The following is a 25,288-nucleotide window of genomic DNA, read 5'->3' as shown; positions in this document are numbered from 1 at the left end:
GAGAGGAATAGATGTGTGTTTGTGATTGAAATGAGTATGAAATATGAGTATTTATAGAGTAAATAAATAAAATAAAAATTAAAAAAAAATAAAAAACGGATATAAAAAAACGGTCTCATTACCGTTGCAAATTTTTTTTTTTTAATTAAATTCTAATTAAAAAAAAATTAATTATTGCGTCACCGGACGAAGCCCACTCGCGGGGCAGCGAGTGGGCTTCACGCGTCGAATGGGAGGCCGCCACGTCGCCTCGGCGTGTGGCGGAACGTTCCGTTCCGCGTTCCTCCGGAACGGAACGCGGCACGGCATAGGAATGGCGACGGCACGGAACGGCGACGGAACGCATCCCGCAACGCGTGCCGCCGCGGAACCGTTCCGCCGGAACGGCATAGGAACCGCAACGGCACAGCGTTGCGGGTGCCCTAAAAGGTAAACAGATAAACCACTTTGACAAGTTATATAAATCGGAAAGTTTGAATAGTACTCGGAATGGTTTCATAGAAAGTAAATCAGCATCCACGGCAAGAGCATGAATGTTGGCCCGGACTCATTTTTATTAATTTTTTACCCACTGCTCTTCTCCAAGAGCACAGTACTCATATTCATGCTCTTCCGCAAGAGCATGCTCATGGGTCCCACCATTCCATTATTCAATTTAAATACTTCAATTACTAAAAATATTTCCACAATATTAAAATGCATTAAAAATATCCGATACCATTATAAATTACTAAAAAATAAAAAATTACATATTTAAAATCCTAAAAATTAAAAATTACTTAATTAAATTCATAAAATTAAAAAACCCACAACTCGTGGCCGAATTTCATTAAAATGTGTTTGATTAGGTTTTCTTGTAGTTTAATGTGGGTTCTGGTATCGCGCATTGTGTGTCATGTTTCAATCCTCTCGCCCACCGTCGTATGCACACCTCGGCGTAGGGGAGACCTCGTGGTTGAGCTTCCGGCTTCATCCTCGTCGTAAAAGTTAGCCGCCCTCGGCCCTTCGTCAGCTATAATTATGTTGTGCAAGATAATACACGTATACATGATGTCGGCGATATTCTTAACGTGCCACAGGCGAGACGGGGTCTTCACAATATTGAATCGGGCTTAAAGGACCCCAAAAGCTCTTTCGATGTTCGACATGCCGATGCTCTAACACACAAGAAAAAAAAACTTCTTATGTAATGAGACAATAAAGTTACTTAACCTACCTAACTCTTATGTGTGTGCACGCATATGTTTAACATAAACCATGTTGACCAAATACAAAAGGACAATGCATGCAATGATTACTATTCCTAACAATGAAAACATGCTGGAAATGGGAGGGTGCTTGTACCATCAAAATAAATTACATGCCCCTCATTGCACCTAATGCCTTGAGTTTTAAATATCTCTCTTTTAATGCCCCTTCTCGTGACAGAAAAGACATTCATCTTTTAATAATGCAGGCTTCTTCTTAACCCATCCACCTTTAGGCTTTAGAACAACATCCTTAGATGCATTCTTCTTCTTTGGTCGCTTATTCTTCCATTTTGAAAACATTTTAGAAGAGCTCCTCATGAGTACATATTTGCCTTTAGCAATTGAAGACTGATACGAGATCCCCAACGGTGGCAGAGGTGGAGGAGCCCCGAGAGGTAGAAGAGCTGATGGAGGACGCGTTCGAGATTGTAGAGCCGGAGGTTCCGAAATAGACAATGAAGGAGAGGGAATCCCGACCTCCACGTGCAAGGAAGAGGCCAGATTTCCTAGGGGATTATGTTTAATATCAAGATTGCCTTTCTGGATGTTTTATTAATTTTCAGCAAGATTTTATTTAATTAAAATATTATTTTTGGGTCGAGCGTAATTATAAGCTTCTTTTTGGGTTTTCTTTATTGATTTCTTCCCGAATCGTAGGTCGAATCAACCCTATGATCCTTAGGGCATCAGCAGTGGGGCGCCCTAAGGTGCGCCCTAAGGTGCACCCTATGGCGCGCCACGTCATCAGTTTTATCCTCTTTCCCCCCCACCTGCAGTGGGGCGCCCTAAGGCGCGCCACATCATCATTTTATTGTTTTGTTTAATTAATTTAAATGTTTTCAAATAACAAGTAACGAGTAAATAACAAATGGTGACGCATTAATAAAAAAAAGTTACACCATTCAACTTACAAAAAAAAACAACTAAGTCGGTGCAATTCCCAACTTCCGACGTAGCTCATCGATTAACGCCCGGAGATATTCGGCTTCGTCCGGGTCGGTACACTTCTTGAGGGCCTTGTGCATCTGCAATAACGTCCTCGCCATCGACGCTGTTGCCAACGACTCAAACGCAGTGGCCGTCTGGGTCGGGAGCGTTTCCGGGAACGGAGATGGGTTTGCAGCGGTCGAGGATGAGGTCGCAGCCGCCTTCCCCTTGGCCTTCGCAGCCTTGACTCCGGGAGGACGCCGGGAGGACACCGGTGTGCCGGAACTCCCTTCATCCACGTACGTCCGGTTGAGGTCAACCGGGTGATTGCCGCTGCCGCTGCTCGTGTAATCACCAGCTTCGGTGGTCTTCGTCCTCTTCGGCGCACCAGTGTGCAGAATTCTACCTTGGAACTTCTGCTTGTCTCTCAAGAGCGCCCAGATGGCCTCGTGCTTGAAGTCGTCGTACATCGACCGGTACGACAACAGCGCTTTAGCGTGCACGTCGCTCAAGCTCTCGCCGCTCCCCTGTGCCCGCTTGAACTTCTCGAACTCCGCCGCGTACAAGTTCACTTGCTTCTTCACTTGATCCCAGTGCTTGCGGAGTTGCTCACGTTTGCGCTTGTACGCGGTCGGCGGCTTGGCCTCATTGTAGAGGCCGGCGATGCGCTCCCAGTACTCGACCTGCCTCTGGTTGTTCGCGAAAATTGGGTCTTCCGATATATCTACCCAACACCGGGCCAAAATGTGGGTTTCGTCGTCGGTGTAGTTAGTACGGCCGGGGGCGTACTCATCGCAATTTCTGGGAGGCGGCAACTTCTGCGCCCGCTGCCGGTTCCGCTTCTTTTTGGCTGGGGCGGAAGCGGTCGCGGCGATTTCAGAATTGGCCGCTGCGGTGTCACGGCTGGAGGGAGCACTTGGTCGGTTTGGAGACGGCTCCATGTCAGACAACCCGTACAATTCCGTACTGAAATCGGGATCGTACTGGTTGTCGGCGTCAAACGAACGATATTCGCCGAGTTTTGTACCCGGCCAACGCGCCTCTCCGCTAAACATAGGACTATTGGGACTTGAATCCATTTCGTAGTAATTATGTAAATGTAATAAGTTTCGAAAGTAAAATCGTGAAATGGAATTACAAATGAACTCTATTTATAAAAAAATGAAACCGCGTGCCATCATCTGCGTCGATCGTCCGCGTAGCCTACAGTGGGTCGGACGATGGCGCGGACGATGGCCTATCGTCCGCGGCCATCGTCCGCGTAGGCCGCAATGGGGCGGACGATGGGCATCGTCCGCGCTATACTCCGCGCCCTTAGTATAGGGCGCGACGATCGTCCGCGGCCTATGTCACGCACCCGCAATGGGGCGGACGATGGCGGGCGCGGATGATGCGCGCCATCGGGCGTGCCATCGTCCGCCCCATTGCGGATGGCCTTAGTATAAAAACGCCTTGTTATTTCTCTTTTGCTCTTTATGAAATAACAACTCTGTCTAGTTTTATCTTCTTTAATTTCCGTCAATTTTATTTGCTCAATCTGTTGATCGTCGGGGTAGAACGTCCCCGCGACGCCTTCTTATCGTTCTTGCTTGGTTGAGGAAATTGATCCCTTAACAAAGACTCATAAGTCTTAAGCATTTGGTGCAATTCTGGCAGGTCAACCCTCGTGTTGTTCATGTGAAAATTCATAATGAAAATCTGCAGAATTAGATTTATTGAGACATTTGCTGGAAGTACCGTTCCAATTGATGTCAGCCTCTCAATCAAACCTAACATTTTCAGCATGTGCTAAGAAACTTTTCCTCCATCATGCAGCTTGCACTTGAAGAGATAGTAGAGTATCTCATACTCTATAGTTTGAGTTGTGAATCATGAAAACTCTCAAGTGTTTAAGCATTTTATAGGGAAGCATGTGTTCAGGTTGTCATTGGAGTTCCAAACTCATAGATGACAACATGACACTCTGAGCATCATATGCATTATCTATATATTTCTCATGAGATTCAATTTTAAATGTAGCAAATTCTAGAGATTCCTTGGCGGGGATGACACAGATTGGTTTTTCCAAGACATAATCACCCTTGTTATGCCTTTGCACCAAACGCAAACTGTGGATCCAATCCGTGAAATTTGATCCAGTCAACTTGTTTGTTTCCATCAAACATTTATAAGCTAAGTTTGACATTTTATCTGAACGAAAAAATAAATGAAAATCACATTAGAAAAAGCATATAAAGATCACATTTGTATCACTAATCAAACACAGGTTTATTATATTGATTAGCTCCCACTAATTTTTAACATATATTTTGCCCCAAAACTTAAAATACGAATTTGTATCAAATACTCCCTCCATCCCTACTAAGTTGAATCATTTCCTTTTTTGACAAAAAATAAAACATCCAATCACTTTTAATTTATTCCATCACCTACTTTATTCTCTCTTTATCTTTCCTAATTTTTTCTTCTCACCTACTTTTTAACACAATATCTTAATCTCTGTGCCCAAAAGTTTTGACTAAATTTAGTGGGACAGAGGAAATAAAACTTTTAGTGGTCCAAGATTCAATTCTATATTATTGTTGTCCCTACTTTGGTTGATCATTATAATGATATCACAAGGTGGGCCTCCAAGTCAATTGCAACAACTATTTTGCAACTCTTGGTTTATTAATCTAATTTATATGCATCCATAGACTAGTTAGGTCGCTTTAGCGTCTCTAAATATTAAGTCAATCAACTCCATAACACGATGCCAACCATGGATCTATGAATGAGCCTAGGCCTTGTGGATTTAGAATAAATACTTTGGCGTAAAATTTGTGGTAAAAAAGGATAGGAGCATCAAACAATTATGATGGACAATGCTTTTTTAGAAAACAAGACTTATATTTTGTGGGGATAAAATGTGATACTTGTAGAGTTTGTATATTGGGGATAATTCTCGTATATTATTCACACTGAATTTGTACACTGTTAATATAGACCTAGGAAGAGCTATACAAGGTAATTCATAAGTATGGTAAGCCGTGTATAATATCTCCCTAATTGTGTGTGATTGATTTCCTCTAATCTTCTTCCTTGATTCCATATAATCTCCACCTTGATTGTGCAGGATATTCTGAAGATCTTCCAACACTCCCCCTCAAGTTAAGCGACGAGATTTCCGAAGTTTAACTTGCTCAATATTCCTTGAAAAAACTTGGCTGATACGGCTTTGGTCAAGATGTCTGTCAATTGGTCTTCGGACTTCACATATGGGATTTCTACTATCTTCTCTTCAAGGTTCTCCTCTATGAAATGTCGATCAATCTCGACGTGTTTGCTTCTATCGTGTTGCACCGGATTCTCTGAAATACTAATTGCTGCCTTGTTGTCACAGAGTAACTTGCATGTTTTTTGTGATTCGAGGTTTAGTTCCTTCATTACCCTTCTGAGCCACAGAATCTCCGTGAGTCCACTCTTGATACCTCGGAATTCAGCTTCTGCACTTGATAGAGCCACCACTTTCTGCTTCTTGCTCCTCCAAGTGACTAAATTTCCACCCACGAATGTGAAGTATCCTCCTGTTAATCGTCTATCAACTGGGTTTCCAGCCCAGTCTGCATCTGTGTATCCATGGATGTCAAGATGTCCATTCTTCCAGAACAGTACTCCATGTCCGGCCGTTCCTTTCAGGTAGCGTACCACTCTAAGGGCTGCCTCCCAGTGTTCCTCATGTGGGTTATGCATAAACTGACTAAGCACCCCAACTGCGTATGCAATATCGGGTCGAGTGTGGGATAGGTAGATGAGCTTTCCCACCAGCCGTTGGTACCTTCCTCGGTCAGTTGACGCTGCTCCTTTGATTATTTGAAGGCCGTGATTCTGCACCATGGGAGTATCTCCCGGTTTGCACTCTAGCATCCCCATTTTCGTCAAGAGGTCAAGAACATATTTCCGTTGACTAATGAAGATTCCTTTTCCGGATCTAAGAACTTCGATCCCAAGGAAATATTTGAGGTCTCCTAGATTCTTCATTTCAAATTCTGCAGCCAAATGTCCCTTGATATCGTTTATTTCCTCTGTATCATCCCATGTAATAATCATATCATCCACGTAAATTATAAGACAAGTGACCTTTTCTCCTCTCCGTTTGATGAATAAGGTGTGATCTGAGTTACTCTGCCTGTAGTCGTATCGTTTCATTACTTCTGTGAATCTCCCGAACCAGGCCCTCGGGGACTGCTTCAACCCATATAGAGTCTTCCTTAACTTGCATACCTTGTCTTGTCCAAATTCCTCTGTGAAGCCAGGCGGAGCTTCCATATAAATGGGATCCTTCAACTCCCCATGAAGGAAAGCATTGGTGACGTCATACTGATGGAGTGGCCAGTCTTTGTTTGCTGCAACCAAGAGCAGCACTCTTACTGTGTTCATCTTTGCAACGGGGGAGAATGTTTCAGAATAATCCACTCCCTGAGTCTGTGTATATCCTTTTGCCACTAACCGCGCCTTGTATCGTTCAATACTCCCGTCTGGTCTCCGTTTGATTGTGAAGACCCATCTGCAGCCCACTGTATGTTTCCCATCTGGCAAGGGGCTTACTTCCCATGTGCCATTTCATTTCAGTGCTTTCATTTCGACTAACATGGCTTCCCTCCAGTACTTGATTCTGAAGGCTTCTTCAAAGGTTCTAGGAATATCTTCTTCACACAGTGCTGCATGGAATGCCCGTGCCATTTTGGATATGTTGGCTTCGGCAAAGTTGGCCACTGAGTACCTACTTTTCCTCTCTCTAGGTTCCGGGGAGTATTTCTTGGGTGGAATTCCTCTCGTACTTCTTGGAGAAAGCACATAATGCCCTGTATCCTAATCAATAGTGGTATCTTCTTCCTCTTCTTCTTCTGTACTAAGTGAGTCAGGAATAGTATCTGAATTTTCACGATTCGGACTAGATATTACCTCCGATTCCGTTACCGTTGGATCAGAGGAATGCGGCGGAAGCGTTGTCAGGGTCGTCTCTGCAGACGGGATCGGCTCAGGAACAGTGCCAGCTTGCTCTGTTGGATCCGAATTGAAATTACTTGGCACATACCACCGAAAGGAGTCATTTTCTCGGGTCTCCCCCTGTCTCACACTCTCCCCCTGAGTCCCAAGGTGGTAGTAGAATTCGGTTTCGAGAAAGTTACAGTTCATGGTGGTAATCATTCGTTTGGTTTTGGGGTCATAACATCTATAGCCTTTCAGGTTGATCCCATACCCCATGAAGACACACTTAATTGCACATGGTGAAAACTTTTTTCTTTCATGCTTGGGAACATGGACATAAACAGAACAGCCAAAGGTTTTAGGTGGTAAGGATAGGGCAGAGGGAATTTTGGTTAAAGTGGAAAGGTGATCGAGAGGAGTTTTTCGGTTTAGGATTTTAGTGGGAAGTCCGTTGAGGAGGTAAATTGATGTGGCTACGGCTTCAGGCCAAAAAGATGGTGGTACTTTTGAGTCAAATAGGAGGGCTCGGGTCATTTCGAGGATGATGCGGTTTTTTCGTTCTGCCACCCCGTTTTGTTCTGGTGTGTGGGAACAAGAAGTTTGGTGTACTAACCCATTTTCTTCAAAAAGTTTTGTCATGGAAGTGTTTAAAATCCCCCCCCCCCCATTATCAGAACGAAGGATTTTGACAGATGTCTGAAATTGAGTTTGAACCATTTTATAAAACAACACGAATTTATCATATACTTCAGATTTGTGTTTCATAAAATAAACCCACATAGTTCTACTGCAATCATCAACAAATATCACACAGTATTTAAAACCAAAACTAGTTCTTACAGGCGCTGGGCCCCACACATCAGAATGAACCAGAGAAAAAATAGTCTCAACACGAGTATCATTAGGTTTAAACGAGTTTCGGTGGCGCTTGGCCAAAACGTATGCTTCACAAGAGAAGTTTTTGGGAATAAAAAGTTTAGGAAATAAGGATTTCAAATAACCCGGAGAGGTATGTCCCATCCGACGGTGCCAGAGCCAAGTATCTTGATTAGTGGACCCGTGAGCAAGCATCGCCGCACCATCTCGTCGAGCGATCTCATCCACAAAGTAGAGCCCACGACGCTCAGTGCCACGTCCAATAATCTTCCCCGCCCGGATATCCTGTAACATACAGAAGTTTGGATGCATTAGGAGTGAACAATTTAAATCCTTAGTCACATGACTTATTGACATCAACTTTTGAGACAATTTAGGCACATAGAGGCAATTGGGAATATGAACATTAGGAAAAATTTCTATAGTTCCCGCCCCTTCCACTGGTGTTACCCCTCCATTCGCAGTCTTAATATGTGATTTAAGCGTCTTATGGATTTCCAAAAAATCATTCCTGTCGTATGACATAGTGTCGGTTGCCCCACAATCAAAAATCCATCCCGTCTCATTACTAATATCACCATCCCGGGCTTCAAAAGCATGTGAGAGAGTTTCTAGGGGTGCAAAGGAATTTTTGCAGATAATGGGGTCACTTATGCAATTACTAACAGGCTGGGGGTGAATACTAGTATAATTTCCAGAATGGGGGTGTTTTTCGTATTTGTTAAACAATTGGGACTTAATAGCAAAATCAGGGTTAATAGGGTTAGGGCTTGCAAACCCTAACCCTTTACCTCCATTCTCTCCGCCGTCCAGCCTGAACGAGGCGATCATCGCCTCGGCTGATTTCCCTCCACCACCGCCGTTCTCGCTGCGTCCGCCGCCGTCGGTTAGGAGACCTCCGGTATCCGATTTCTTTTCTTGAAAGGCTGATGCCTCTCGGCCTCCTTCTGTCTGGTTCCGACCTCCACTGTTTGTTCCGATGGCGACCTTCGCCTTTCCGGCATTCTCTTCCTCCCACCACTCTGGATATCCCACTAATTGGAAGCATGTTTCCTTTGTGTGCTTGTGCATTCCACAATGGGAGCACCAGAGTTTGGATTTGCTGGTCTGTTGTTTCCCCGGCGGTTGGCGGCGTTGCGTTGCATCGGTGGTTGTCTTATGTTCTGTGGTTGTGATGGACGGTACTCGCGAGCTCCGATGATATCTCATTCCCGACGGTGATGGAGGTCGAATCGGATGCCGGCGACATGATCTTGAGTCGAGCCGCCTCCCGTTTCACCCACCCATACGCTACGTCGGCTGAGGGGTAGGGATCCTCTTTGAGGATCTCGCGTCGGATCCAGTCGTATTTCTCGTTTAATCCGGTAAGAAATTTGAATAACCACAACTCGGCCTTGATGTCTCGGTACTGTGCGATCCCTTTATCACAGCAATTCACTGTTTTGTGTGGGCATCGATCAATGTCGATCCACAATCCATGGAGTCTGCTCCAGTAGGCTTCCAATGTTGATTCTCATTGTATAAATCTGCTCGCCTTTTCTCGCAGGTCGTATATGAGATACGAATCTGCCGAACTTGCAAAAGTTACGGCAAGTGTATCCCATAGTGCTTTCACCGTTTGGTGATGCGCGAAGTCGGCGATGATGTTGGTTTCCATATTGTCGATAATCCAGGAGAAGACTATCAAGTCTATCTCCTCCCAATCGGTATACCCTTTCTCCCCCGGCTGTGGTGGAGGTGGGACACCGGATATATGGCGGTAGACTCCTCGGCCGCCTATGGACACCTTCATTAAACGTGCCCACAATGAATAGTTTGAGCCGTTCAGTTTGAAGGCTACGGTAACACTCTTGCTTGATCTGATTTTCTCGGCCACGGGTTCGATGATCTCTGGTTTGTCTTCTGTTATTTCGGCTGGTTATTCTTCTCGCCTTTTTTGGTCGAGAGAGGTATAATTTTCTGGGCTATGATGATGATTTCCTGAGCCTAACCTGCTCGGATGCCATGTAGAGTTTCTATATTGGGGATAATTCTCGTATATTATTCACACTGAATTTGTACACTGTTAATATAGACCTAGGAAGAGCTATACAAGGTAATTCATAAGTATGGTAAGCCGTGTATAATATCTCCCTAATTGTGTGTGATTGATTTCCTCTAATCTTCTTCCTTGATTCCATATAATCTCCACCTTGATTGTGCATGATATTCTGAAGATCTTCCAACAATACTACTAATTATGTGCACTGCTTACCCACACATAATATAACACAGGCTAAACATATTGGACGCCGCTTACTTAAACATAATAACACGGACAACACATATTAAGCGTTGTCTACCCAACACTAAATAGTCTCTAACTACTATAGCTAACCAGATAAGCTTAAAATCAAATAGTAGCATGCAATAAAAACAAATTATGCTCAATGAATAAAATCAAACTTATTATCTAATTACACCCATAATCTTCTGTTATAAAACTTATATAAAAGTGAGACTCATATTCTATAAAAAAATATTGATTTTCTTTTCTTCACATTTTTTAAAATCCGCGTTGAATCAAATGCGAATAGCATTTGGTAGATGAAGGGAGTATATTAATATTAAATTAATTTAGTTATACTTATTTATCAATATTAAATGTGATTATCGCAAAGACGCATACCATAAATACTAATCAAATTAATAAGTTGAGTTATGCAATTGAGATTTTATTATTAATTCTAAATTAATAATGGCACATTTAATTAATCTTTCCCACCTTGCAATGCGACGTCCACCTTCGCCTATGCAGCTTAGCAGCAGCGTGTCAAAGGATTTTCACCTCCACCTCCCCTTATTTCAATCTTCTTTTTATTTCTATCTCTATATTTTTACCAATTGTGCATTAAAAACCCTTGGTAAGAATTTATACTTTCGAGGGACAAATAGGGACAAATGGAGCATAAAATTTTAAATTTCACATAACTTTTTTTATAAATTACACATCAAATTTAAAGTAATATTATGACGATATTAATGAAATTATAATTGCATGGCATTATATTAAATTATGAATAATGATATTATAAGATAAGATAATGATATTGTTTTTGCATGATGATAATAGTATTATGTTTTTAACAAAAAAAACATCCTGAGCAGTGAAAAATGATATTGTGGTTCTTAAAATTGATATATTCGCGATTGTACACAAAGGTGGTGTTCGGTTTCGTAGATAAAATAGTACCAAGATATAATATAGGATTGAGTTGTGAGATTATTTTAGTCATATGGGGTTCTATGATTAATTATCCGATGATTATTCATCATGGATTGGGTTGTGGGATTGAATATTATGAACCAAACACATTCATATTTATTCTCGGGATACAATCTTGCAAACCAAACACCCCAAATAGTATTCACTTTCTCTCAGTTTCGAAAGTTATTTCATTCTTCATGTTTCCTATATCATTGTATATATCATAGATGATCATTTATCATCATAACTAAATTATCATTTGTCAAAATATAAAACGTTAAGTTTTTTAAAGATATAATGATATTTTTAATGGATAAAGATGATAATATTGCTGATGATACAAAAAGTATGCAAAAATGATTACTAAATAGTTATAATGTATTTAGTACGCTAATAATTTTAGTAAGATGGTATATTTCTTAGCTTAGCTGACATGTAATTTTAGGAATTATGAATTAATGTTTTTAATTTAAAAGAGAAAATGTGAGTATAAATATTGAATGAAGAGATAAAAAGAATTGAATCTTTAATTGTACGGAAAAAAAGTCATTGGTGTATTAATGGGAGAGAACAAATTACCAATATAGTAATCAGTAATGTATCATCTCATTTAGCATAAACTAAAAGGTATCCTTTCAATTTTAGCTAACGTCTATGTAATTCTATCTATCCTTGATCCCTCATGGACCTCGTTCCCTCGTGGACCTAGCAATTGACTGTTCCCTAATCTAAGTAGTTCTAATAATCAAACATTAACTTTTTTGTAATATTTAATGTGGCACGTCATTAACTAATTATATTTTTATGTGGAGTGTTATATTGCTAACTGAATACTTAATTGTTAACTACAATTAAATAATAGCCCTTAGATATTTAAATCAACGGCCTAGAGCATCAGCCCAGAAATGTCAATATGATCAACAAAAAACGTCAATAAATGTATTAAGGTCAATTTACAACAAATTAGTTGTAACTAACTTTTGAAAAATATCACATAATTTTAAAACGCATATAACTTTCTCGATCTAAATTATTTTTCGCACAACATATATCAAATTAAAGATAATTTCATAAGGATTCTAACGAGATCTCAATTGCATATGTTCCAATGTCAAAATTTGAAAAAACAAATCATAAATTTTCATTTTTTTTCGTAAACAAATGTCAACATAGTATATAAAATATGTCAATATAATATATGTAGAATGTCATTCTTAAAACAATGTGTTGACATAAGAAATATGTTGACATTCTCAAAGCACTGTATTGATATTTTCAAAACACTATATTGACATTTTCATCCAAAAACCCTAATTTGATAGTTTTTATATCTTTTTTGATTTAATTAATAAAAATGAAAATTACACATAACAAATTTTAGACCACTAGATTTCTAAAATCCTATGGTCTTAAATTAGTTGTAGTTAGCAACTAGATAGTGAGTTAGCAATTGATCATTCCCCATATTAATGTATATTATCTCGTTCCACATAAATAAATTATTTTTTATCATTTTCTATTGTCGCATAAAAAATGTAATTTTAATTTTGAAAATTTTTATCACTAACCAACTAATTTTTATATGAGGAGTCATATTTTTCACTAACCAACATTCATTATTTTTATATGACGAATGGAGAATTATTTTTATTAAGGTTACGCCCATGAATAAAACATGATACCGAAAAGATTATGTTATTATATATTGAAGCATTACGTAGCTAATTTATTTTTCTGAGAGTGAGGACCACACTTTTTTTTATATCCAACACACTTTGAAGAATCACAATTTTTTTTCACATTAATTTAAGAAAATATCAGACTATTTACATAACTCAACATTCATTCAGTGAAATTCAAAGTTATTTTTGAATTGTGCAGAGATTAAAGAAATTACTACATGTGGTGGACCATTTAATATTCAACACACGAACCTAACTTTTACTACCTCAATAAATTTGTAGAGGAGTACTACGCTTCCTATTTATATTTATTCAAATACTAATAATTATATATTGTTATAATGCCAGCAACATGTTGCATTAAATGAAAATTTGTTATATATATATATATATATATATATATATATATATATATATATATGAAAATGATCAATACAAAACTTGATCTCAATACAAAATCCAGACCAAATCCTGACCATGAGATTTGACAATCCAATGGTCAATAATTAAACAAAAACACGGAGGGTCATTGTAAAGCAGTTTTAGGTCATATTATAAACTTTGGGTTTGAGGTCATGTTAAGATCATTTCATGTCATCCTTACTATAATGACGTAAAAATAAGCTTACAATGACCTAAAAATGACTTTTGTATGTTTGGTTCTGCATTTTTGTATTAAGAATGGTTTTGCATGGATCAAAACCCTATGTACATGTGAAAACATTGAAATTTTTGTATAGAACTATCTATCATCTCAATAGTCTTGAAAAATGTCAACTAAAGAGGACGCAAACACCATTTTTGTTGCTCCTCTTTTCCATCCTATTCCTATATCAAGGTACGTCACTTTCAATTTCGAATCACATTTCACCACATATATTGCATACTAAATTTAAATAAAACTCGATCCAAATATGATACAAACAAATTTAGAAAAAAAATATTTTACATTCATCTAGGAAAAGATTTTTTAGGACATTTTTTGAAGCATTGATAGTATATTTAGAAACACAAATTAGCGTCATTAATTACATAAAAAATTTCTTTAACGAATTTTTTGTTTTATAGTGTTAGTATTATACTACTATTTATATATTTGCAGGTGGTGGTCGAAGGAGACGGTGGCGATAGTGACTGGAGCAAACAAGGGCATCGGATTTTCCCTAGTTAGGCAGCTGGCGGAGCTAGGGCTTACGGTTGTTCTGACGGCCATAGACCATGGCCGCGGCCTTGCAGTCGTTGAATTATTGAAGAATGAAGGCCTTCTCGTTCACTTTTGTAGGCTTGATATTTCTGACCAAAATTCTATCCATGATTTTGTGGCATGGTTTCAACATGCTTTTGGTGTTGTGGATATCCTGGTGAGTTTTTAATTAGGTTATGTTTTTAGTAAAAAAAATATTATTAATGGTTTGATTTGGTAATAAAAAGTAATATAAATTGATAAAAAAATAAAGAAAGAATGGTTAAAAGAAAGAAAAATGCTCTGAGGCTTAATCCATGGACTTCTTAGTTAAGACCAACAACACAACCACACTACTAACTTCAATATGACATTTATTTAAAGTTTTTGGATGACCAAAGTTTTAGACAATCACAAAAAAAATCTAAGTTGATTAAATAAAATTTTCAAATCGACCAATCTTATTTCAATAGCGTTGGGTTTTAAATTTTCACTATTTGTTGCATCAACAACAAAATAATAAAACGATTATTTGTTTCCCCTGCAGAAGCTGAAGAATCCCAAATTAAAAGCAATCCTTCTCGATGAAGAAAATCTATTGGAATCGCAATTAGATGGAATGATCAATTTATTTCTAGAAGATGTGAAAAATGGGACATGGAAAAGCAATGGGGATGGCCTCAAATTTGGACTGACTATGCAGTTTCAAAATTGGCTCTTAATTGGCTAGAGCTAGACGTTAAAAGGGAAAGACCTAATTAGTGTGAATTGTTTCTGCCCCAGCTTCACTCGGACCTTTATGACCGGCGGCAATGGCTTGCACACGGCCGACACCGTGGCAGTGATCGGCGCTAGTCTAGCCTTGCTCCCGCCGGAGGAGCTGCCCACTGGGAAGTTTTTTGTTATAGGGTCATTCAAAATTTTGATGGATATTTAATAGTACTACATGGAGTTTTAATTCAAGGTGTCAAATTGTCAATTTGGTTTGTTACTTGTGTATTTCCATGTTGCGAAATGTTAATTAATGGGTGACAAGGTTAATTATCTCAAATACTACTCCTCCGTCCCCAAAGAATATGCACTTTGGGTACGGCATGAGTTCTAATGCAAAACTGATAAAGTAAGAGAGATGTAGAGAGAAAAAGTAATTAAAGTATTGTTAGTGGAGAATGAATCTCACCTTATTAAAGAGAAAATAGTTTTCAAAATTGGAAAGTGTATATTCTTGTTGAACGAAATAAAAATGAAAGAGTGCATATTCTTGTAGGACAGAGAGAGAAGTATTTAGTGAAGTGATCAAATTTATTCTCAACTTAGTCTTGTTATTAATCAATAATTTTAATCGACCTAGTAAATCATGTTTCGTATGAGTTATGGATTACTCCCTCTGTCAGTGAAATATTATCCACTTTTGTCATTTCAGTCCGTCCACGAAATATTGACTACTTTGCTTTTTTCCATTTTTGATAAATGGAGTCCACTTTTCACTAACCTATTACACTCACATTCTATTATAAAACTAATTATAAATGTGGAACCCACATTTCCTCTCATTTTTTTCACCTTTCCTAAAACTCGTGCCAAGTCAAATGCAGACAACATTTTGCAGACGGAGGGAGTATTACTTTAATTTTTAATTTACATAATTTATTAATTGGATGATCCTAATTAATTTATGAGGGACAAGTAAAGACAACATGTGCTCAGCATAAAAAATTCCAGTTAAAATTTTAATTTTCTTTCAATGGCTCAATATCCACAAAACAATGGAATATTACAATGTTCTATAAGTTTGCATACGATTGTCCATATAAAAGAGGCATGTCGCAAAACTTGATCAGATTCAACTTATAGATTTAATAAGTGAAGGGAAGAGCGTATCTTACACGGAAATATCGAGACGTAGCTATTGAGCAGAGATCAACTTTTCACGCTCCCGAAGAATCTGGAAAGAGGCAAAGGGCCTTCAACTTCTTCATTTTCACTGCTCGAGTGCTTTGATCTTGAGCGCCGGTTTTTCTCTTTCTTGCTCCGCCTCGACCTCGACTTTGATCGCTTTGACTCTCTCTCGTCATCATCACTGCTAGATATTTCAGACGAGGAGCTACAGCTAGAATCTGAAGATCTCTTCAAACGCTGAAATTGAGTGAAATGTGTACTCAATTAGAATTGGCATCCACAATGAAGCAGTACACAATATTTCAAAAAAAGTTATCGTTCATATTACTGTGATGAAATCAGGCCTTCAGAAACGTTGAGAGGACAATTGAAATGGCAGTGTCTAAAGTGCAGAACGAACCTAAACAAAAAGGGTGTCGAGAGAAGGATAATTATGATGCAATTCAGTTGGAAAAGCATATTGTTGCTCTAAGTCTAGGCCTAGGAAGCGGAATGAGTAGTTCGAAGAGTAGTAGAATTGTACGGGCCCCTGTCCTATATATTTAATTTATAAACAAAATTTAGTAATTTCGTATAACTTCCTCAACTAAAATAAGATGAAGACTTCCAATATGCAGAACAGTTCAGGAAAAGATTCGTGCATTCATGAAAAAGAGAGGGTGATAAAAATTAAAGACTAGCTAGAGAACTTATTCTGCACAAGAAATTGGGAAAAATCAATTCTACACTTCGTTTTACCCATCTGTAATTGTTATAAGTTATTGTGCATTAGTTTCATAACAATTATAAGCCACAGAAACATCATTGAGAATCATAAAGAGTAAACCATCTAAATTGGAAGTGTGGTATGCACCTTTCGCTTCTTGCTGCTATGTTTCTTTGAGTCTCTGTCTTTCTTATCTGTGAAAACAGTTCCGATAACATAAGAAGCTAGTAGTTTTATTTATGGGCCAAAAAAAAACACTAGTCACTCTAACAATTACCCCTTTTGCGTTTGGATTTGCTGCTGGAGTGATTTTTCCCTTGTGCAAGTTTAAGTGATCTTTCAGCATCTAGCTGAGCCCTATACTCTCTCATCATCTTGTCTTTATCCGCTTCCAACTCGCCCCTTCTCATTTCTTCCTCCTAGGAAATACACCGTTAGACTCTTACATATTTAAGCTAACAAGCCACATTAAAAGCTTAAACCAAGTAAAAATACAGAACATGGTCGACTAACTGAGAATTTGCAAGGAAGCATTGAGCCAGAAGATGTTCGGCACAAGGAGGATTGGGATTATGAAGACACAAGAAACGCAAGCCTAAGAGAACCAATCCCATAAATCACCTTTTGCTTCTTTTTGTACTCCTCCCACGTAATTGTATGAGAAGTTTTGAGACTTGCCAAACGAGCAGCATGCCATTCTGGTGAATGAAATGAACCATCCACCTGCGACAGTCCTCATCAGAAAATATACAGACAAAAATGCATTGAAGTAGCAGCAGCAAAATGAAGAATAGCAAATATCTCAACCCATAGATATGTCAAGCCAGTCTACCGAGGTACTCTAACATTACAAAAGTAAAATTTTCTTTGGAATGTCCGTACGTGTTAAACTGAAGAATCAGCAGCCTCAAAAATAGCATAGCACTGGCAATATGAAGTCAATTAGCCCCTTGGTTTCGAGAATAAATTGCACATTCGACAATTTGATACTTATAGAATTCAACTCCAATCATGTCAACTAAGCTCATTACCAATACTAAGTAGCTAGTGTGTGGTGTTTTCTTCGCTTTCAACTCAATCAAGCATTCAAGCTTATCACACAGATGGATTTTAACCATTAAAACTCACGGAGAATTACCAAAAGATAAAGAAAACTGAACTAATCGGAATCAGATTTACCCTAATTTTCTCTTCAACAAAACCTCAAACATATCAAGAGCATTGCTCATAGGCTAATAGCTCCATGATTTTAAAATTCTAACAATCTCCCCAAAATAAGCCCCAATTCAGTAACATTTGTTCAGCTGATATCAGTTCTCCAACACTCTTTTTCACCAACAAGTTTAAGACTACACATTTTCATCACAAATCCTCCAATGTCAATTTAATCAATTCATTTTATAGCACAATTCAATTGGTTAGGTAATTATGTCACTAATTATCATGAAGTGGAGCAATCTCCATCAACTAACTTCATCAAATTAAACATCTAATTTGAAAAAGCCAGAATAAGCTCTACAGTATAGGCTATGGAAGGGTACGAACCATGCCATCTTCAACCTCGTCTGGCGCAGCGGAGCTCGAGCCAAGCCGAGATATTTGCATCGCTTTGTACGCTTGATTTTTTCCCATTTTTGTTACAGTAAATTCTACAATTTAATCGTATAATTCTAGAGAAGAATTTGTAAATGAGAATTATGAACAAACAAAGAATCCGAAAATTTACTTTATTCCATGAATTTATGGAGAATTATTGACGATGACAATGGTGGTTTTGTTGTTTGTGCCGCGCTTGTGAGGTAGAAGTAGACTTGCCCACGGTTCGAAAACCGGCGGTTCCGGTTCGGAACCGCCGGTTCCGGTTTTGGCGGAAGCGGAACCGGAACCGGACCGTGAGGCTATTTCACGGTTCCGGTTCCGGTTCGAAAACCGGGCGGTTCCGGTTCCGGTTCGAAAACCGGGCGGTTCCGGTTCCGGTTCGGAACCGCCGGTTTTCCGGCAGTTTTGGCGGTTCCGGTTTTTGAACCGGCGGTTTCGCCGGTTCAATTATTTTTTTTTTTTTTTTAAATTTGAAATTTGGCTTTATACAACAAATCGGAACAAGACAATGCATAATTCAAGCACAAATAAGACGAATAAGGAGAAAATGAAATAAATTTTATTGATTTTGAGTTGTAACGGACAACGATACATTACAATTTACAATACATAAGTATACAATACAACAACATACAACAATGTAATATAATTTACAAGTGTCGTCGCCTCGTCGGACTCGGAAGGTAAATTAAAAAAAAAATGAAATGGGGGGAAAAAAGAAAAATTGAAAAGGGCTTGAGATCAACTTAAACTTTCAAAGTTAAACTTTTCAAATTTAAGTTGAGTTGCCTACGTATCCACAATTTTATTGAGGAATCAAAGCCCACGTAGTTCTCTTACCTTGGGATCAACCCTTTTTTCTTGCAAAATGTTGCCCATTTTCTAAGCAAACACATATCAGCACGCTATATACACATTGCTGCATTTCTAATAGGGGCAATTTGATCTTCCAAAGCAATCAATGCATCTCGAACACACATAGTCAGAATATTATTCAAGCATCTAGCATGGAAAAAATTAGTACTAATAGATAGTTTGTTCTGATTTTTTCCATGCTAGATGCTTGAATAATGTTCTGACTATGTGTGTTCGAGATGCATTGATTGCTTTGGAAGATCAAATTGCCCCTATTAGAAATGCAGCAATGTGTATCAGTGTATATAGCGTGCTGATATGTGTTTGCTTAGAAAATGGGCAACATTTTGCAAGAAAAAAAGGTTGATTCCGAGAAAAAATTTCATAGATCATTCAGGATGCGGCTAAGTTGTACTTGAAGATCATTAAAATATATTCCGCATTTGATATTTATCAAATGGGGAATATATTTTAATGATCTTCAAGTACAACTTAGCCGCATCCTGAATGATCTCAAATGCGGAATATATTTTAATGATCTTCAAGTACAACTTAGCCGCATCCTGAATGATCTATGAAATAGGGGGGAAAAAAAATTTGAAAAGGGCTTGAGCTCAACTTAAACTTTCGAAGTTAAACTTTTCAAATTTAAGTTGAGGTGCCTACGTATCCACAATTTTATTGAGGAATCAAAGCCCACGTAGTTCTCTTACCTTGCTTACCTTTTTGGTCGGCAGTGCTCGCCGTTCACCGCCCCCGTCGACTCATTGCTAATGTTGAGTGCTATCGCTTCTGACCTCGTCATCGCCATCGGAAGAAAATTCTTCACCATCACTCTCTACACGGAAGTCGAAATCCGGCTCTTGTGCTCTCATGTCCGCCTTTGCCCAATCGTCAAGTAACATAGTGGCTTCCATGTTCTTGGCGGAGAGATTGCTCCTTTTGTCGTCTAGGACACAACCGCCGACACTAAAAGCTTGTTCAACGGCGACGGTGGAAGCGGGAACGGCGAATATCTCCTTAGCCATGATGGAGAGTATCGGAAACTCTTTGTCATGTGTTCCCCACCAATTAAGGACGTCAATTTGTTGAGTAGGAGGACCTGCATCTTGAAAAATAGAGCGCGATTCCAAATATATATCTAATTCACTAGTCGCTCTAGTCCTATTGGTTGTAGTACCGTATAGATCTTGCAATTGTGATACTACGTCGGGATCGATCATGACATTGGAAAAATCCCCTCCACCAAAATCAAATGTAGAAGGACTAGGAGGAGCACGTACCTGGTGAGCGGTGTTATACCGCATTTCATATTCCGCGTAGAGAGAACGAAGTGCACTATCTAACCTATGTTTGATTTCATCAACATCCGGAATACTTAGTTCGAAGCATTCTCCTCTTGTCAAGCCCATTTCGCGGAGTTGAGAAAAATCCAAAGCGTGCAAACAACCATAGTACATGTCTAAAATTTTATAAACACCATGCAACTTCCACTTTGGATCCAAGCATTTTGCAATCAAAAACACATTTGGAATACGTGAAAAATATTTTAACCATTTTTCAACCATTTTTCAACCATGTAAAACAAAATAGCCTTCAACTCAACGAATTGAGTATTTTTCACACAAGTTTTAAAACCAATTGCCACATACATGCAATGCTCCAAAACGCGCACAGAAGTAGGATAATAAACACCGGATAACTCAACAGTGGCATTTTTGAAAGCGCGGAATAATCGAAATAAATCCATGCTGTGGTCCCAACAAGCGGGTATCAAAATCAAATCAGAAGGAACATGAGGACAACTTCTAAAAAAATCACATAAATACTCAATGTGGTTCAAAGTCGACTCCAACATATCATATGTCGAGTTCCACCGAGTTGAAACATCCAAACGAAAGTTGGTGTACCTGCATTGCTTACCATGACAATATCTCTTCCAAGCTCTACCAATAGGAGCTTTGTTATGAATCAACTTCACAGCAGTTCTAATAGGATCAACATACTTTTGCCACAAATCGATGGCATCTTGAACACACAAATTCAAAATATGGGCAATACATCGCACATGGAAATATTTACCATCAATAACAGGAGAACATGCACTGATTAAATCATCTATGCTAGCAGTGTTAGCGCTAGCATTGTCAAAACCAATAGAAAAAATTTTATTGATCAATTGAAATTCATTCAAAACTTGAATGATCAATTGAGCAATTGCTTGTGCAGTGTGTGGTGCGGGAAATTCCCGAAATGCAATCAAACGTTTGTTTAAAGTCCAACTGTGATCAACGAAATGCACCGTGATGCCCATATACGAATTTTTACAAAAACAATCAGTCCACACATCAGAACAAATAGAAACTTTATGCCCTAAGTTAATAATAAACGTACCTAATTGCGCCTTCTTTTCCATGCATTGTCGAACAACGGCTCGCGTCATTGAAGTTCGACTCAATTTTCTTGCAGCGGCATTATATACTTGCCGCATACTCGACTCAAAAGCATCGTTATCAAAAGCATTGAATGGAAAATGTTTCATAACGGCAAATCTAGACATCACATTAAGAGCATTTTTGTGATCATATTTCAAAAGAGTATTGCTACACATACCTGATGTTTGGGATGAACCCGTCGTCCCACTTCCGACTCCATGTTGAAAGTTGAGTTGAGTTGAGTTTGGGTTGGAGCGATACCAAACTCGACCGGATGCGCTTTCTCCAGGTGACGGGTAAATGTACCGTACCCTCCACCCTTTCGGAATGTGTATACGTTTTCGCAATAGTTGCAATACACATTATAAGTGTTTGGATCGTTACTATCTTGTACCCTCTTGAAATGTTTCACGAAGATGTTTGAGGTTAAAGACCTTTCAGCTGGTCTAGGAGGTTAAGGAGGTTGTCCACGTCCACGATCACGACCACGCCGACTCCTTGGTGGTGGTGGGGGTGGCATTTCTTGAACCTCTTCTACCTCCTCCCCCTCCTCCTCGTCGTCATCATCATCATCGTCTTCATCAACATTCACAGGGGTTGGACTTTGTTGGGAATAGGCACCGCGACCGGGAGCACCACTACCGGTACCAACATAAGCATCGCCTTGGTATTGAGAGCGAGAGAGAGCAATAGCATGTGCCACATCTTGCTCTTCTCGAGCCTACAAAATAATATTTGTATTGTAAATACAAAATAAAATTATGAACAATAATGAAATGTAATTCAAAATTAATGAAATTAGTAGATAATAAATATTAACCTGCCACTCATCCATGTTCATTTGAGAAATTTCATCAATAACGGATCTCCGAGATGGCCTCTTGGCCTTTCCCTTTCCCTTATCAACACGACCTTCTCGGGATGAAGACATATTGGAATGGTATGTAGAAATGTAGAAATATGGAATAATATACTCCCTCCGTCCCCTAATAGGAGTCGCCCTTTGACCGGACACGAGTTTTAAGAAATGTAGAGAAAAGTTGGTTGAAAAAGTTAGTGGAATGTGGGACCCACATTTTTATATGGGTTTTATAATAAAATGTGAGTGGAGTGGGTTAGTGGAATGTGGGGCCTACTACCATTTATGGTAAAAATGAAGAGTGACTCTTAATGGGGGACGGCCCAAAATGGAAATTAGCGACTCTTATTCGGGGACGGAGGGAGTATTTTTTTTTGTTTTAGTAATTAAGAAAGAAAGACAACTTATAGAACTACGGGAACAAGTATAACTGTATAAGTGTATAACAATGCGTAATAAGAGTAGCACTTGCGTAATTAAATGGAAGCACAATAGCACAAATGAGAAATTGGAGACAAAGAGAGAGAATTGGGAGATTGAAGAGAGAAACTCTTATTAACACAAGAGTGGGGTGAATGTAAATGAGGATAGAGGGGGGTATTTATAGAAAAAAATGAGGCGGAAAATGGAAGAATTCGAATTTGAAATTAAAAAAAAAAAAAAAAATTTGAAATTTCACAAAACCGGCGGTTTTGGCGGAAAACCGCCGGAACCGCCGGTTTCCGGGCCAAAACCGCCGATTTCCGAAATAAAACCGCCGGTTCGGTCAACGAACCGTCTGCAAAAGCTGCTCCATTGTCGCCTCGTGCTCCGCGCCGCCTCGAAAGCCACTAAACCGGCGGTTAACCGCCGGTTTTTCCGGTTAACCGCCGGTTAACCGCCGAAAAACCGGCGGTTCCGCCCGGTTTGGAAGATCAGCACCGGCCCCCATCCCTCTGCCTCGATTTAAGCGCCGGAACCGGCGGTTCCACTGTTAACCGCCGGTTCCGAACCGTCCCGAACCGCCGGTTCGGTGACGGTTCCGGTTCGAAATATCTTGAACCTGAACCGGACCGCGAACCGAATTGCGACGGTTCCGGTTCGGGAATATTGCGCCGGTTCCGGTTCCGGAACCGGAACCGCCGGTTCCGGTTAGGCGGTTAACCGCCGGAACCGGAACCGGTGGGCATGTCTAGGTAGAAGGGTTGGAATTTGGGGGCTGATTTAATATTATTATCTGAAATCTTTTAAGTCATTTATTCCTTAAAAATCATCTTTAACTTCACAGCATCACATCATCTTTTACCTCATTCTAGAGATTCAAAAATATTTAAAGTTCAATTTTTATTTTAAATAAACATATACTATCTCTCTTTGAAAAAGAAAAACTTTTGAAAAAATACAAATTTTAATGAGAGAAAATTGATAAGTAAAAGAAATACAGAAATAAATAAATAAAGTATTAAAGAGAAAAGTGAAAAAATAATGAAAATAACACTAATAAATTATAGGATCAAAATAAAATATTTAGAAAGTTTCTTATTTTTAATGAATGGATTAAAATGAAATAGTTTCTATTTTTAAAGAACGGAAGTAGACATGCCTAAGGTTCAGGAACAGCCGATTCCATAAAATCTTGAACCAAAACCAAACCTTAAGCATATTTCGCGGTTACGGGTCTGGCTCAAGAACCGACGGTTCTGATTTCGGTTTCAAGCCGACGGTTTTCGCGGTTCCAATTTCGGTTTCAAGCCAACGGTTTTCGCGGTTCCGACACGGTTTCGATTCCGAAATTTTAAAACTTGAACTGACCCACAGTTCCAAAAGTGGCAGTTTTGGTTCCACTTAAATCTCATGATTCTGGTTTGGAACCGTAACCGCCGGTTACGGTCTCATGGTTAATCGCCCAAATCATAAATCGTAAACTTTCTATGATGAATGAAGATCTCTTTGATAAGAGCATAAACTTTCAATAAATAAATATGAACCCCCTTGAAAATAACCTAAACTTTCACTGAAAAAAAATACTCCCTCCGCCCATGAAAAATAGGACACATTGTGAATGACACGGGTTTTAACATGGAATTGGTAAAGTAAGAGAGAAGTGAAAAAAATAAGAGAGAAGTAGTGCTAGTGGAATGTGGGGTCCATATTTTTAGTAAGAGATGAGGAAAAAAAGTAAGAGAGAAAGGAAAAAAGTAAGAGAGAAGTAGTGTTAGTGGAATGTGAGGTCCATATTATTACTAAGAGATAAGGGAAAAAAGTAAGAGAGCGGTTGTTGAAAACTTTCCATTTTTAAATGTGCTCTATTTTTTATGGACAACCAAAAACGGCAAATGTGCTCTATTTTTCGTGGACGGATGGAGTAACTCCTTGATACGAGTATAAACTATCAATGATGAATTGAAGAAGCTCTATGATATGAGTATAAACTGTCATGAAAAATGAAGGACTCTTGAATACGAGTATAAACTATTTTTCACAGTGAAGACCGTGCAAGTTAAGTGTCGAAAAACTCAATACTCAACTTGAGAGGGAGTGTTAGAAATAAAATATTAGAGTTTCAAGAATATTGGAAAGAATCACTTAGTTTCTAAGGATATAACATTAATAGTGTTATATAGTTCCAATTATACAGTTTCTAGGTGCATTTATTTATCTAGTCCTATAAATAAGGATAACAATGTATCACAAATAACAATTTAAGTCTAATACAATGCAGTCGGTAAAGCTTTTAATGTCTTTTATTTTCATCATTTTACTTTTCAACATTTGATACATGCATGATATTTTCATAGTTTTTTTGTTCTTCTGCCCGGT

General features: G+C 38.9%; 2 protein-coding genes across 2 annotated transcripts; one reads left to right on the top strand and one right to left on the bottom strand.

Moving 5' to 3' along the window:
* Window positions 1–13,723: 13,723 nt before the first annotated feature.
* Window positions 13,724–14,866, top strand: LOC121774683 ((+)-neomenthol dehydrogenase-like). The gene is made up of 3 exons (XM_042171546.1): window positions 13,724–13,791; window positions 14,056–14,314; window positions 14,684–14,866. Exons 1-3 carry the CDS (start codon window positions 13,724–13,726, stop codon window positions 14,864–14,866), a joined length of 510 nt encoding a protein of 169 aa, XP_042027480.1.
* Window positions 14,867–15,852: 986 nt separating this feature from the next.
* LOC121762027 (CWF19-like protein 2 homolog) lies at window positions 15,853–18,511 on the bottom strand. The gene is made up of 5 exons (XM_042157767.1): window positions 18,287–18,511; window positions 17,363–17,464; window positions 17,019–17,160; window positions 16,889–16,935; window positions 15,853–16,272 (listed from the first exon to the last, which is right to left on the bottom strand). The coding sequence occupies exons 1-5, from the start codon at window positions 18,371–18,373 to the stop codon at window positions 16,057–16,059; spliced, it is 594 nt and encodes a 197-aa protein (XP_042013701.1). The 5' UTR covers window positions 18,374–18,511; the 3' UTR covers window positions 15,853–16,056.
* Window positions 18,512–25,288: the final 6,777 nt, after the last annotated feature.

This window comes from Salvia splendens, chromosome 2 (assembly GCF_004379255.2).
Source record: "Salvia splendens isolate huo1 chromosome 2, SspV2, whole genome shotgun sequence".
NCBI lineage: Eukaryota > Viridiplantae > Streptophyta > Magnoliopsida > Lamiales > Lamiaceae > Salvia > Salvia splendens.
This window is presented reverse-complemented; position numbering and strand designations above follow the sequence as displayed.

What these genes read in the sequence shown, in the direction of transcription:
- LOC121774683 (XM_042171546.1), top strand. Translation starts at nt 13,724, where the DNA reads ATGTCAACTAAAGAGGACGCAAACACCATTTTTGTTGCTCCTCTTTTC. An exon ending in CATCCTATTCCTATATCAAG is followed by an intron (nt 13,792 to 14,055) that starts GTACGTCACTTT and finishes ATATATTTGCAG; the next exon opens with GTGGTGGTCGAAGGAGACGG. An exon ending in TTGGTGTTGTGGATATCCTG is followed by an intron (nt 14,315 to 14,683) that starts GTGAGTTTTTAA and finishes TTTCCCCTGCAG; the next exon opens with AAGCTGAAGAATCCCAAATT.
- LOC121762027 (XM_042157767.1), bottom strand. Translation starts at nt 18,373, where the DNA reads ATGGGAAAAAATCAAGCGTACAAAGCGATGCAAATATCTCGGCTTGGC. An exon ending in AGTACAAAAAGAAGCAAAAG is followed by an intron (nt 17,161 to 17,362) that starts GTGATTTATGGG and finishes TGTATTTCCTAG; the next exon opens with GAGGAAGAAATGAGAAGGGG. An exon ending in CAAATCCAAACGCAAAAGGG is followed by an intron (nt 16,936 to 17,018) that starts GTAATTGTTAGA and finishes CTGTTTTCACAG; the next exon opens with ATAAGAAAGACAGAGACTCA.